The 14,759-nt window shown below is 38.0% G+C and overlaps 1 protein-coding gene across 3 annotated transcripts in view; it reads right to left on the reverse strand.

Moving 5' to 3' along the window:
• The window catches only part of LOC124642143 (myosin-9-like), a 59,854-nt gene that overhangs the window by 12,310 nt on the left and 32,785 nt on the right, over positions 1 to 14,759 (reverse strand). For 2 of the 3 annotated variants that reach the window (XR_006985741.1, XM_047180454.1), the window contains exons 2-10: positions 13,541 to 13,690; positions 13,243 to 13,339; positions 13,101 to 13,156; positions 11,863 to 12,126; positions 10,343 to 10,510; positions 9,981 to 10,151; positions 7,801 to 8,546; positions 7,332 to 7,542; positions 5,351 to 5,503 (exon numbers count right to left, since the gene is read on the reverse strand). Coding sequence is in view for 2 of the 3 variants with exons in the window: in XM_047180454.1 (XP_047036410.1) it covers positions 5,351 to 5,503; positions 7,332 to 7,542; positions 7,801 to 8,546; positions 9,981 to 10,151; positions 10,343 to 10,510; positions 11,863 to 12,126; positions 13,101 to 13,156; positions 13,243 to 13,339; positions 13,541 to 13,690 (2,016 nt within the window). In the remaining variant the exon portion in view is untranslated. The remainder of the gene's footprint in view (positions 1 to 5,350; positions 5,504 to 7,331; positions 7,543 to 7,800; positions 8,547 to 9,980; positions 10,152 to 10,342; positions 10,511 to 11,862; positions 12,127 to 13,100; positions 13,157 to 13,242; positions 13,340 to 13,540; positions 13,691 to 14,759) is intronic. The other variant, XM_047180455.1, reaches the window with a different exon arrangement.

Here is a 14,759-nt window from a genome sequence, read left to right on the forward strand (position 1 = left end):
GATATATCATGAACACTTTATACAACTAGAAAAAGCTCTGAAATGTACACGACAAGAGTTGAACGAACGAATCACAAACAGCAGAAAATCTATCACGCTATCGGCCTGTCAGATCAAAAATACAATATGGCTTCGAATCGATTCTTTAAAAATTGTTCAGAAAATGTATAGCAATCGATAACACGTTGAGGCTAAGTGGAAAGCTGATTCCAATCCAATTCGAGCGATAAACGATCGAATCCGACTGATACTGACGTTCGATGAGAATTTGGGTCAGATATCTACTATTTTTGCCTTCGCGGCTATATAAATATTTTATGCCAGACAATCAGACTACACTGTAGTATTGTGTGAATAAGCTAGCTAATATTATAAAGTATAGATGCTACGTTGAGCTTGTGGCTAAGAGATAGCAGCACTGGTTGATCGATCATAAGGTTCAGCGAGTCTTTGCGCACTCGTTTCTTGGATGGGTGGGATCTTATCGTGATGAGCTCTTCCGAGTTTCGAAAGGTAATTTATATTAGGTCCGGGATTTCATTTGAAAATCTGTGGCAGACGTTATGGGAAGTCAGAAGGCCAGGTTGCCCAGGTAGGTAACAGGGTTAGACAGGCAGTCGCTCCATGTGAAACCAGGATTTAACGACTCAACTGATTAAAATTTTTTGTATAGACTTTTATGTGACTGTTTCTTACTCGAACGATAGAAGTTCTCAGAGGACGCGGATGATGCCTATGGGAACACCTTCAAGTAATACCAAAGCCATTTCTATAATTTCTTCAAAATCATGGATTGATTAGTTTTCTATGTATTTCTACCCATAATTCCAGTCGCAGTATTCGTGTATCACGTAGGTATTTTATTATTAAACCCCGACAGTAAGTCTGTCGAGATAGCGTGACTATTACATTGTCAGGTAATTGTAGGTAGACCTACCACGTTAGAATAGAATTGGCAATTTTCCTAAAGATATCGGGAAAATTGGTAGGTACCTACTGTTTATTAATTAGGGTTTTGAACCAAAATACTCAGTTTTATCTATCAGGTCATATGGCATATCCATTTAGATTATTTTTACTGTATGTACTACCATTATATTTTACCATTATATTTTGGTAGTTTAGTTTTCATGATATTGGGGCATATTCTGAAGTAATATTTTATTAAATTTTTCTATATGGGCAGGTACCTTAATATTTTTTTAGTCTATCAGTAATATAATTATTTCGCTATTCCTTTTAAAATGTAAAAATCTCAGTACTTACACCAAACGCCCACTATTCTCCTCATTTACAATGCAAGCTAGCTCGTAATAAACCAGAAGATAGGTACTCTCGTATCTCCGGTCTATTTCAATCACGGATCAATGTAGCCGTCATCTCTTTACGTAACATCTTATGTAAGGCAATGTCTAGACGGGCAGGCGCCTAAGATCTGTATTATTTGTAGTACTAATATTGAAATGCTGAAGTTTGGTTGAGTGATCGTGGCAACCACAGAGACCGCATAGATAAGAAACAGTGTTACGGAGGACATTTTTTAAGTACACTAAGTACTCCATATCATCATCATCCTCCGAGCCTTTTTCCCAATCATGTTGGGGTCGGCTTCCAGTCTAACCGGATTCAGCTGAGTACCAGTGCTTTACAAGAAGCGACTGCCTATCTGACCTCCTCAACCCAGTTATCCGGGCAACCCGATACCCCTTGGTTAGACTGGTGTCAGACTTACTGGCTTCTGACTACCCGTAACGATTGCCAAGGATGTTTAATGACAGCCGGGACCTACAGTTTAACGTGCCATCCGAAACACAGCCAATGGTGTCTAAGATATACTTAGAAAGTACATACAAACTTAGAAAAGCTGCATTGGTACTTGCCTGACCTGGGATCGAACCCGCGCCCTCATACTTGAGAGGTTGGTCCTTTACCCACTAGGCCACCACGACTACACTAAGTACTCCATATCTGGGCGTAAAAAGATTGGTAGCAAAACTGCGGGTGAAAGCTAACCATCCTCCTGCCCTTATCTCAATTTTATTTGAGGTCAGCGCAGCATGTTTTCTTCTTCCATACTCTTCTGTCTGCCGTCATCTCAAAGGTAACATTCTTTCTAACATTATAATTAATATTTTACCTTTTGACGCAAATAATATTGTTACCTACTTCTAATTACTATTATATACTTACTTATACATTTTTTTTGTGATTCAATTTACTTGACATTTTTATAATTATTTTTTTTTCTTTTTAAAGCATGGTTAACTAAATATTTCTACACCAGCAATGGTAGTGTGTGTGAAACAATATTCAGTGTAAAACCTCAATGTACCATATACTTAGAAATAAATGATATTCTATTCTATTCTAGCAACGTGTTAGATAGCCTATTCATCAGGAAAGGCTAAAGCTACTTCATATCCGGTTGCGCAAAGTCCGTTTTCTCGGGACGCAAGCAAAACTGGAAGACACTAACCGTCTTACCACAAAAACTTTTAAACGTCAGTTTATGCCTTGTCTAAAAAAATGTCAAATTATGACGTTGACATACGGTTCATTTTGCAGCCAAAATTTTATTAGACAAGTGTAAAACAGGGTTTAAAGTTTTTGTAGTAAGGCCCATCTTATCTTACATACTTAAGGCTCAGTCTAGACGGACGGGCGCCACAGATCTTCAGTCATGATTTATATTAGGACATTATAGTGGCGACTATCAGTTTCAGAAAGTCCGAAGTACTGTGAATAGTAATTTATAACGGGATTTTCTGTGTCAATGTACTGTGTAAACTAGGAAGAAAATATAGTCTGTTTTCGAGTTGTTTAGAACGTTCATGTTTTAGGTTATTTGACTCGTGTAGATTTAGGTAAAGCACTATTATATCTGTTGTTGATAACAATTGATTCAGCTAGCATGTTGACATGGCGAGCTCGCAATGTGCTAATTTGAATGAATATTGAATAACGCTATTACGCTACACAGTAGTATTTGTATTCTTATCTACTACTAGTACCTTTCTATTCGTATGTAGCTCACTAGTTTTAGAATACAGGACTAAGAAAGGACAGTTAGCCTCACTTGGGGCTGCCTTATTCACTTATTTTGGAAAAAAATGTATACCCCGGTTTCAATAAGCTCTTATGTAATCCTCTTATATAATTAGCTTATCTTAATATTAGTGTTAATGGCATTGACACAACGCAAAAAGAAAATACCTTCGTAAGTACATCCATTGATACAGACTATAAAACTAATTGGCCAGTTAACAGGCCGTAAAGACCATAGATAAAAGGCTGTTTGACCGTAGAGCAAACATTTCCCGCCAATTTGCATATCGTTTGTGTCAGCCGTGAAACTAGAGCTCTATGGATTTCCGTTCATTCCATTCATTCTCAATGAATGAAAAACTCGTTACAAGCAATTTTGAGAATCCAAAATTCTCCAATTAGTCGAGCGTTTTGAATTTTGTTAATAAGAGCTTTCGAAATGAAAACTATTCACAAAATTCTTGTTATAATATCAAAGGTTGCTATTTGTATGGGAAAATTCTTTGGCAGCGATTTAAGGGGGAAATAAAGGGGGAAATGATGAAAATGTTTATGATATCTTTTCCTACGGCCTTGGATTATGTAATATTTTATACTGTAATAATAGGTATTTCTTTGGATTCTCAGATTTAATGTAAGTACCTTCTGATAATATCTGTGAGTAGTTTTATTGCGGTAGTTATAAGAATTCTTTAGCTTTTATTGGCCTTTGAAATAATGCGTCGTGGTAAAGGAAAACCTATCAATAAATCTTCGTGATTTCAATCTTTCATAAAACCAGTATGTCAAACAGAAATTCCCGCTCGTAGTTAAAAAGTAGTCAATATATTTTTCCTATATACATATAATTAGTTAATCAACAAAGATCCATACATCCATTTTTTGGATTTGAGAAATCACCAAATGACTCCTCCCGGTGCAGCGTGAGGGAGTGTCAGATTCTTACTCACTAAAAGCCGCCATGTGCCTTCTTAAGCGTGAGGGAGTATCAGATTCTTACTGACTTAAACCCGCCATGTGCCTTCTTAAGCGTGAGGGAGTATCAGATTCTTACTGACTAAAACCCGCCATGTGCCTTCTTAAGCGTGAGGGAGTATCATATTCTTACTGACTAAAATCCGCCATGTGCCTTCTTAAGCATGAGGGAGTAGCAGATTCTTACTGACTAAACCCGCCATGTCATGCCTTCTTAAGCCCTTTATGTACCAGGGACGCGGTAACGTTTTCGAATAGACCCACAGCCCCGGCACATAGTAGGATCTTAAAAAAAATCTCCAGATATAGATCCTCTAAAATGTTAAGCAGTTACCATATTTAGCTCGTCGAATGCTCTCGAAGTTGCATTTTATAACACGCCAGAGTAAGGCTACATTTAGCGTTTAAATTTTATACTGCCTCCATTTATAATTCAGGTGTTTCCGTTTACGTACACTCGCGTTTTGGGATCAACAGACGTTGGTTGCAGAGGTTGAAAAGCAGTAAGTATTTTATTTTTAAGTTTTGTAGGGGAACTGCGGTTTTTATATTTGGATTCGACTATAGTGAAGATGTTTTCAGATTTAGTTTTGATCTTGTAGATAGATGTATGTAAATGATTCTGTTAGAAACTGTATGACATCATAAAACCTTAACTTGAAAAAATTGGTCTAATCAGATCTTTTTTTACGCCGACTTCTGATGGTATCTATGTAAATTAGAACTTCTATTATAAGATTACTCCCACGTTTAGCTATTTTGGAAAATTTTGCAAACAATGTACCTACTTAACGAGAAGTGTGTCCTTCCAAAACTTGTTAACGTTATTTTTGTAAAGTACTCTAAATCTAATTTTTTTCCTCAAGACCCCGAAATAGACCTTCTAATACATAATTTAGGCCCGGTTGTACTGGTTAGTGATAAAGTGTCAGATAAATTAACTTATGTTTAAGTTATTGTTGTTAGCATTGGGCATATCCTCTAATAAATAATAATCTGATAGTTAACACTATGTGCCCATAAAAGGCTGCTTATAATTTCTACCAGATATTGCTTTTCGCGACACCTATGAAATCAAAAGTGTCAGATAACTTCCCCGTAGGCTATCAGTAACCAATGAAACTGGCCATTAACCTAATAAAATAATAATAAGAAATTCCTTCCTTTATTTTTGTCCAGTACTTGTAAGATTTAACAGAAATTAACAGAAACTGTACTCTAAGCATTATCTACACAGAAGCTGTTGGTAAACCCTTTAATAAATATTTTTTTTTTTTCTGCAGCCCCCTAAAGTGGACCTTCAAATACATAATGTACAGTCAAATCTTACCTGTGACTTCTCATACTTGTCGTGGAATCTATCGGCCTCTATCTGCGCGGTGTCTCTCTCCTTGCCGAACCTTGCTGACATTCCCAGAGCCTTGTCCAGTTGTGATTGCAGAGACTCGAAGTCGTATGCTTGCTTCTCGCGGTCCACTTGACACTGTGGTAATGGAAGGGGGATTTTGAAATAGTGGTGTTGAATTTTGGGTATTGGGGGATGATCTTTAGATTAAAAGTGTTTCTAGAAGACATAGATATCTGAATTGAGAACCTGGTATTTTTTTGGAAGTTATAAAAAGAGTAAATAAACTGCTATGCTGGGTGGTGTCATTCCTTGTAATCCGGTGGGATTGCGACCAAATATGTAACTACTTATAATTTTAAAATAAGAGTTCATCGTGGCGTGCACTTGGAGAGGCCTATGTCCAGCAGTGGACTGCGATAGGCTGATGATGATGATGAAGAGTTCATCATAATGCCGGTGTTTTGTTATAAACATCTTTTGCATTAACAATTATTTCATTAGTGAACTTTTAGAAAATATGACTGGTTGTGGCTAGTACATAAAATGCTATGGACCTTGTACATATTTAAGACCATCAACCGAGTGTAATTCGAGTATTATGAATCGTAACAGCCAGTCAAGATCAGCCTACACTTGTTAAAAAAACTGATATTCGGTTTGAAAAAACTGAAATTGTTTGGAGTGTAAATTAGAAAGAAGTTGCCCGCATTTTAACCACTTAACGCTAAACTTCCGAGTACGAATATAATCAAGTATTAACACAAAAGAGCTACCCATTAAACGCCAGCTAACTAAGAGTTTAATGCAAGCCACGTAAGTTTAAGAGCAGTCTGCGATTTGCCTAGCTCTGTACAACGTTATGTACCTCTAGTAGTTGTTAGCACTCTACATCAACCACGCTCACTTTATGTAGAACCACCCATAAATGCTTTCGACGCACTTTGAACAAAATTTATGATCAAACGCGCACACTTCAGATAATTTCTCGAGCATGATGCTTTGAGACTAGACAGCTTTCAGTTTATAAGCCAAGGTGATAGATGTTTATGTTTTGTTAGCATTGAAATTAACTGAGCTAGGTTTATGGGTTTTGGCTGCTTTGTTAAAATCTTTGCGTTTATATTCCTACGGTTCATCTGTTCTTCATAATTTTCTTTTCTTTTATTCATGTGTTCGATCATCGAGTATGTTAAAGTATATGAAATACGAACAATATGGTGATTACAAATTGTATTTTATGACTTACTACGATTTAACTGCCATAAAACAACTCTTTGATCGGTAGTAAAGTTGTTACTTAATATGCGACCGTTAACCTATATTCCAGTCCAGACTATTATAGGGTCGAGTAAGAAATTGTTAACTTTGAAAATGTAACCATTTTAAATGTTATGACTTAATTATTTCCAAGGGAAGTTTTGTTGTAAAATGTGGACGGAAAAACAGCACTTAGTATTCATAACCATAACAAGTGTTTAATTCAAGTGCTGCTTATGAAATAAGCCTCGGTTTCGTATAATTGTAGGCTAGAATAATTCGAGTAAGTTTTTGTTTTTGAGAGCTTGGGTATTTTGTTGATTTTTTCAGCGTCATTATTAGTTATGATGACTTCAAATCCTTCTCCAAATATTGCGATGTCTCATTTTTTTCCTATTCTTTCTATTAGACTGTTATGAGAATTGACAATAGTATAGTTCGGCCATTCAGAGAATGCGTTCCTGACACGTCGCGATTGAACTGACGACGTAACTTTGCAATGGCGTTGCAGTTACGATAAAAATATTTTTGCTGGTTGTTTACCGTTTTAACAATTGAGGAGCATTAAAACAACATTATTATATCAATAATCAATGAATGTTATTACGTCGTCAGTTCAATCGCGACGTGTCAGGAACGCATTCTCTGAATGGCCGAACTATAGTTAATTTCCCTTAAAAAAAATTAAATCATCCTAAGGACTAACCTTTCTAACTTCAGCAGCAGCCTTATCGAGTTTCTCTTGAAGTTTGTCAATCTCCGAATGAGCAGCGTCAAGTGCGGCTTGAAGCTTGTCCTGTTGTAGTTGGGCCTTGCCTAGAGTCGCCTGAGTTCGTTCTAGCTCTTCTCTAGCCTTATCTAACTCTGCCACTGCCTTATCACGCTCAGAATGCAGACGACTTACTGATGATTGCACCCTATTAATAAAAAAAACATGAAGATATTTTTATCTCGTATAAGGAGTTCCTTAACTAAAGAGTTATAAACACAGCTTTAAGTGTTTGTTGGGACTCATCTCGAGAAAAGTTTCGCTAACTCTTCGATATTGGATGAAGATAAATAAGTGAGTGCGTGCTTCAACTTTGAGGAGTGTCTTACGATAACGACCTATTATTTTGCTTGTTTATAGGGAAAATATATTAAAGGGAAGTTGGTTTAAATGTCACATCACTTACCGATCATATTCTTCCTTCAGGCTGTCTTGTTCAGTTTGTGCATTTTCAAGCTTGGCCTTAAGACGGTAAACTTCACCTTGGGACTTTTCTAGTTTGTCTTGCAGTCCACTAGCTTCTGATCTAGCTCTTTCTGCATCAGCTTGAGTCACTCTTAACTCAGCAAGAGTTCGTCTAAGCTCCGCAGCACTCTTATCAGCCTTCTCTTGCACTCTGTCTAATTCCTGTGATGTTGTTAAAGTGCTTCTGCCAAATGTTGTTTGAGACCGTTCTAGTTCGTGTTTAAGTCTTTCGTTTTCGAGTTCGAGTCTAGCTAAGCGTTGTTTTGCTGCTTCCCAATCTGCCCCAGACCTGCCGACTTCGCTGGCTGCTTTGTCTAACTCTGCTTTGGACTTGCCCAGTTCTGATTGTGAACTTTCTAACTTAGCCTCAAGTCGGTCTTTCTCAGCTTGAGCTCTTTCGAGTCTAGCACCAAGTTTTTCAACCTCACTCTCTAGGGCATGGAGTTTCATCTTGTATTCAGCTATTTCTCTTTCGTGTAACTCTCGTTCTTCATTTTTTTCGTGTTCAGCTCGATCTCTTTGTTCTCTGAGTTGTTGAATTTGTTTCTCTTTATCGCCTATTACTTCTTCTAGGGAGGAAAGCGCACCTTCGGAAGAACAGTGGTGAGCTTGCATGGCATTCAGTCTAGCTCTAGCCATATCAACCTGGTTGTCTTTTTCTTTTAACAGATCTTCTAAGTTTTCGATCTGAAAACATTTTTGGGTGTAAAACGATTTCAGATTAGTGTGTAATTTAATGTGCAAATAGATATAATAATACATAAAATATTGAAAGAAAAAAAAAACAAGCTTACCTTCAAAATAAAACACGAACAAAATAAACTAAAAAAACACTAGCATAATACACACGATCACAAAATAAAACATAAATAGATAGGTATACAATAATTATAATTACTGTTAAACGAGTACATAAGATAGTTCTAATTACAAAACATAATACAAATAATATTCAAGCAATCAACGTAACTACCAATGGAGTTGCTTAACGCTGAGTATTCAAAATTAGGTAGATTATCCAAAATACTGGAAGGTACAGCTTATAATGCTTTAACCAACTAAATGGGCCACGTATTTGAGTAGTAATTAATTGGATTAGAGTCTGTATCGACCTACGCAGGTATTCGTGTTGGCGATAATGAAATTAAATTTTGCTTACAAGAATTTTATTTATACCACACAGACGTAAGACAAAAGCTGAACAACGTAGAAGTTATATCGAGTGCTAATTATTACAATCGATAAGCAACCGAATACAATTCGATTTGTTTGTAACTCGTAAACTGTTATTAGGAAATGTTCCAACGAAATGGAACTGTCTGGTAATAGGAATTAAGGTAATTGTTAGTATTGCTGCTTCCTAGTACATTAATAATTCAGTAGTGTTCGAATCCGGACTATCGGAGAATCGAAATGGACACAAATCGGGTGAACCGCCACTCGATTGCTATAGCTTCCCTTTGATGTTAATGTTCTTATATCGTGATGGGATCAGTGCAGTCGACTGAGCGATTATCGAATGCATATTTTGAAATCAGTTCACGATTTCACAGAAATATGCCATTTTTATGCTTTTGTGCGGGGAATTGATAACTTTTGTGAAATATTTGACTTTAACGTGAATGTTTATACTAAAACTGTGGAAGTTTTCCCCAAATACCTACGAGATTGTATTTAATACAAAGAAAATAAAACATTATTCAAAAGAAAATATGTTTTACATATAATATATAGACTTAAATAAATACAAACACAAAACATACGGAAAGTAAATGAAGATTCAGTCTTAAGTGCATAAAATACTACAGCTTGTTGTAACTAAAATATTTATAACCAAACAAAGTCTAGCTATCAGTAAAATACAACATAGAATAGCAAAAAATCGTTTAAACCAACAATATTTCATCACTAATTTGATTTTAATTGACGTTAGAAAAAGGATTCAATTTATTTATGCGATAGTTTCAACGCGATACGATCTATCATTCATCATTTGTGTTTGTTGTAGCATTCTATATTTATTTTGTTTCAGTTCTTTGCCCCCAATATTGAATCCTTTTTGTTATACAGAGTACCTTTTAAGTTCTACGGTACGCTCCAACATTTGAATGTCCTATTTACCTTTCGTTGCAGCACGTTGATCTTCCGATCCTTGATTTCGGAGTGGTCTCTGAGCTCAGCGAGCTCGTGCGTCGCTGACAACGCAGCCGCCGTCTTCTTCTCCACTAGTCTACTCTTCTCATCCAACCGGGCTTTCAGTTCTTCCACCTGTGCATGGTAGTAGTTCTTTGTCTATTTTGAAGTTAACAAAAAGTCATGAGTTAGGCAGGTCCTGTATTTCAATGTAAATCGATAGTGCGTCACTACTTGTATATTCATTGTGTTTGTGCCACTCGATTTGTTTTGTGTGATTTTTTATCTCAGTAAGCAAGATAATGTGAGAATGTACAGGATGTTTGGCTTGTTAGAACGTGATAACTTACGTCGGTCTGCAGCATACTGTAATGTTCTTCTTTGGCGCAGAGCGACTCTTTGAGCACGGCGATGTGGCGCTGGTAGTCTTGGTGCTGCTCCTCCAAGGCCTTCATCTTGGCGGCCATCGCCAGGATCTCTTGATCTCGCCGCTGGATCTCCAACCGGAACTCGTCCAGCTGCTCATCATTTCACCATCCATCCAAAAGTCGGTATAGAATTAGATAAATCCAAACATATCGTTAGTAGAACACCAGAAATGGAAGACTCCACAAATAGATAAACCAAAGAAACTATCTACGGAGGCAATAGTGATGGCGGAAATGATACTGATGTTAAAAACTTCAATCTACTCAATAATACTGATCCATAAATGATCGTTAAATATACTGGTTAACTTAGTGACGTTAGTACCGAGGTTATGACAAGCGACGCAAGCTTTTTATGTCAATATTGGTTAGTTAGTTACACGGCACGAAATGTTTCCAGCACTATAATATTGAACACGAGATAAGAGCAGTGCCATGGAAGACATTTCGATATTCTCACACGTTCAAATATTCGACATGCAATCATAAATCGTATTCATCGACATATATAAATATTTAAAAATCGTAACGAATCATCAAATAGTAAATGGATATTTACATCTGGAAAACTTTCTATACTAAATACTAATAAATATGGAAATCTGAAGCCTCGATGAGGGTCGGTAGAAAGTTTTCCAGTCATCCAATATCTAATGAATATAGTTAATTAATTAATAGTACCAAAAGTAGTTCGACAGTTAACATCGTTAGATGCACGGGCGTCTACGTTGTGATACACTTATCTACCGTACGTGAGAAGTCTGATGAGACATGACCACTACATGACAGAGGTCGGGTCGTGATGGGCTACGCTAGTTGATGTTGATGACGGGTGACGCGGGACAAGCTGGAGCTGGTACTGGACGATGACTTGCGATCAACACCGAAAGCACAACATGATCAAATCAGAAAACGATCAAGGAGGTTCACAGAAACCTTGCCATGAGGGTAATATATCGTTCGATGCATTCGACCTCGACAGTCTTTATTTTCATAACAGTCTATCTCTAAATCGTCAATTTTGGTGTCAACGTAATCAACCTCACATGTTTCATCTAACCATACAATTTACATCTAAATTTATATATTCGCTTTGTCTAAGGCCCTATTTAACAAAAATATTTAAATCGACATCTTTCAAGAATATAATTCCTCTTATTTTAATAAAAATAGCTTTAACAACGAACAAGTTTACATAAAAATATTACGAGTCAACACAGTCGGCGACGATTTCGGCTAAGTTCGGACTTAAAGCGAGAAATTGACACGGTACTCGTCGGTCGTCGGCGACGGAGTCACAGAGTGGTGGCACTATAGTAGGGCGAGGCGCGGGGATGCGCGTGGCTCGAGCGCAGCGCGGGCCGCGGCGGCCGCGCCGGCGGCGGCGGCGCGCTGAGGCGCCCGTCCTTCATCACGCGCACGTCGTTCAGCAGAAAACTTACTTGTCTCTTGAAGGGAGGGTCGGCCTTATCGTAAAGCGAGGCGTGCGAGGGCGCGAGCGAGGGCGGCGGCGGCGACACGAGCGCGGCCAGCTCGCCTTCGAGCAAGGCGACCTGCCGCTCGAGCGTGGCGATGCGCGCTTCCTTGGTCTCGAGCACCGCCGTGAGCGTGGCGCCCGCGCTGCCGCCCGGCAGGCCGGCCGCGGCCAGCGCGCGCTCCAGCTGCACCTGCAGCGCCCGCAGCGTGTCCGCCGTCGCCTTGAGCTCCTGCCAGTCACGCGAGTCGGTCAGCCGCCGCCGCCGCCCGCCGCCGCGCACCGACGGCGGCTCCGCTCAACATACAACCTACCTACGACCGGCGAGCGTCTCGTCGCGCCTGCTGGGGCTGCGTGCCGGTCGGACGCGACACGATACTGCTACTGCGACTAACCGCCACGGTCGCGGCACACGACAAACTAATCGCCATCGACGCGACGCAGCCCCAGGTGAAGGCGGTACAAATTAAATTTTTGCTTCTAAAAACAATGATTGCTCAAACTGAATGTCCAATAAAATTTATACGAGACGGTCTTCTCTAAGGTTCATGTGACGGGGACATAATGAGCTGCTAAACATGCAATGTCGTGATTAAGTTTGTGTTCGTGTCGATATATTTTTTTATGTTTTTCATTTTTGTGTTGTAGGCCGAATTAGTCATAATACGTCTTGGATCAAATTTAAAAAAGTTAAGTAAATATTTGTTTTTGTATCGTCGACGTGTAGGTGGCAGGAAAAGGAAATAAGAAAAAGGTAAATTGGTGCTCGGGACTCAAGCTCTGACAGTGTCACAGAAAGGTATTGAAAGACCGTGGGAGTGAGAAGCGAGATTCGAGAAAGATTTTTATGAAGCCAACGAGTGTGATTGATCAGTTAGTACATAAAAAGGCGTCGCGACAGTCACATTCGGCTCAAGAGTCAAGAAATGAATGAAATGAAACTATCAAGAGCAACTCTAACAGAAACAGTGACGATGATAAAGGTATCACAAAATAAAACGCCCATGTGGTTCACAACACTAATACATAAATACATAAGGAAGCAGAGTGACGTGCACAAAATACAGCTAAGCTACACAGTGCAGGAAATAACTACAGGGCGTAACAAAATTTCCAATAAACCATTCAAAACACTAGATGCACATTAGAAATTTTGCTACCCATGACATGCGTACAAGACACACTGTATAATGTTGCGACAGTTACCTGTTTTTGGGCCATAGCTTGCATCTGTTGGAACATTTGGCGTTCTTCTTCTTTACCTGAAAGTTATTGGAAGATTTACTTCTGCTAAGCAGCCACAGCAGACGTTAAATACAAAAGTATTCAAATTAACTAATTTACGTACCCATCCCTTTGTTTTGGAGCATTTCGAGTAATTTTTTGATGCTCTCATCTCTGGCTTGGAGCGTTTGTTTCTGTGTTTCAATCCTCAATTCTAGTTCCTGTTTGCAAATGAAATTGGTTTGTTAAATATTAAATAAGATTGTTCGTAGCGTAGCATCACTGTCTTTCTCAGTCCACGTTAGTTTAGAAAGTTACGTAAGCCAGTCTCGTATGACCACAAAGTAAATTTTGTATTTCTGAATCTCAGAGCATTACATGTCCAATTATTGTATGTAGTGCTAGTATATGTTTTGTGTTACCTTTATTGTATCTCTCAATATGGCTATCTCTCTTTGCAGGTGTTCGTTCTCGGAGAATAAGGCTTCCAGTTGTTGTTGTAATTCAGGAGCGGGTTGTCTCATGCGCAATCTTAGTTCTTCCTCTAGTTGCCGTACCAGCATAGCTTGTTTCTGTGGACAAATTATATCATTAGTCACGATAACTATCTTGTTTAGAGTAAAACAAGAAACAATGATTTTTCTTTGTAGTTTGTTAAGTTACTCAAGGTTATATTTTTGGACCATCTTAATCTTACTTATAATATTATCATATCAGAAACCATTTTGCTTTTGACAGCAAGCAAAGCTGTGTTATAATATAATGTAACACAAATATTTAAAACGAATACGTGTTTTCCTTGTGTGGCTTCTAACGTTTCTAGGAAATCACGTATGTTTCTTCTCGCTACATAATATATTTACTGAAGTAGAAACACAGGAACGTGTTGATTTTTGCAGAAAACTGTTTTTCGCAGTAGTGTTCTTACGTAGTAACTCTACTGAGAATAAGAACAGAGAGAATTACAATATTCTACAAACTGTTTTAAGTTCAAAACTAAATTACTTGAATTGCACATTAGTATTTTGGAGCAGAGAAAAACTTAGACAATTGACGTCGGCAAAACTAAAGGCGAAATAAATTCATCATAGTCCAAAACTAACCAGGATCTAAGTAAAAAGTTCGTAGACCCAACCTACATTGAAAGCCAAGAAACTTCCCAACAATATAAATAGCCGTTCAATATTAGTTGGTCGTGTTATGTTCAGAAGTCGTTTATTTCACATTAACTATATATCAGTAGGTATATTGCCCACATGTAACAAATACGTTTGAGGAATTAAAATTCTTCATGCCACCAAATAATTTTGTTTGATTTATTCGTCTGTAAGTAAATAGTTTTATTATGGAGGTATCGCACGCAATCGGGGTTTATCGCATTTATTTGGTTTTTGGTTAATTGTTCAATGTAAAAATTAATCGTTGTACCTAATATCAAAATCAAACAAGGAGAACATTTGAGGGTTATGTGTGCTTGGTTTTGTAAGTCCAAACTATAGACCTAAAGGGAAGTAAGTTTCATCTCAAACATATTTAACTACGAAACAAAAGACTCATTGATAACCATAAGAATATCACAAAGCTCAAAACCTATTCCTACTCGAAGTAACAATTTAAGATGTAGACCTAAGTGCCTCACCA

This window comes from Helicoverpa zea, chromosome 24 (genome assembly GCF_022581195.2).
Source record: "Helicoverpa zea isolate HzStark_Cry1AcR chromosome 24, ilHelZeax1.1, whole genome shotgun sequence".
NCBI lineage: Eukaryota > Metazoa > Arthropoda > Insecta > Lepidoptera > Noctuidae > Helicoverpa > Helicoverpa zea.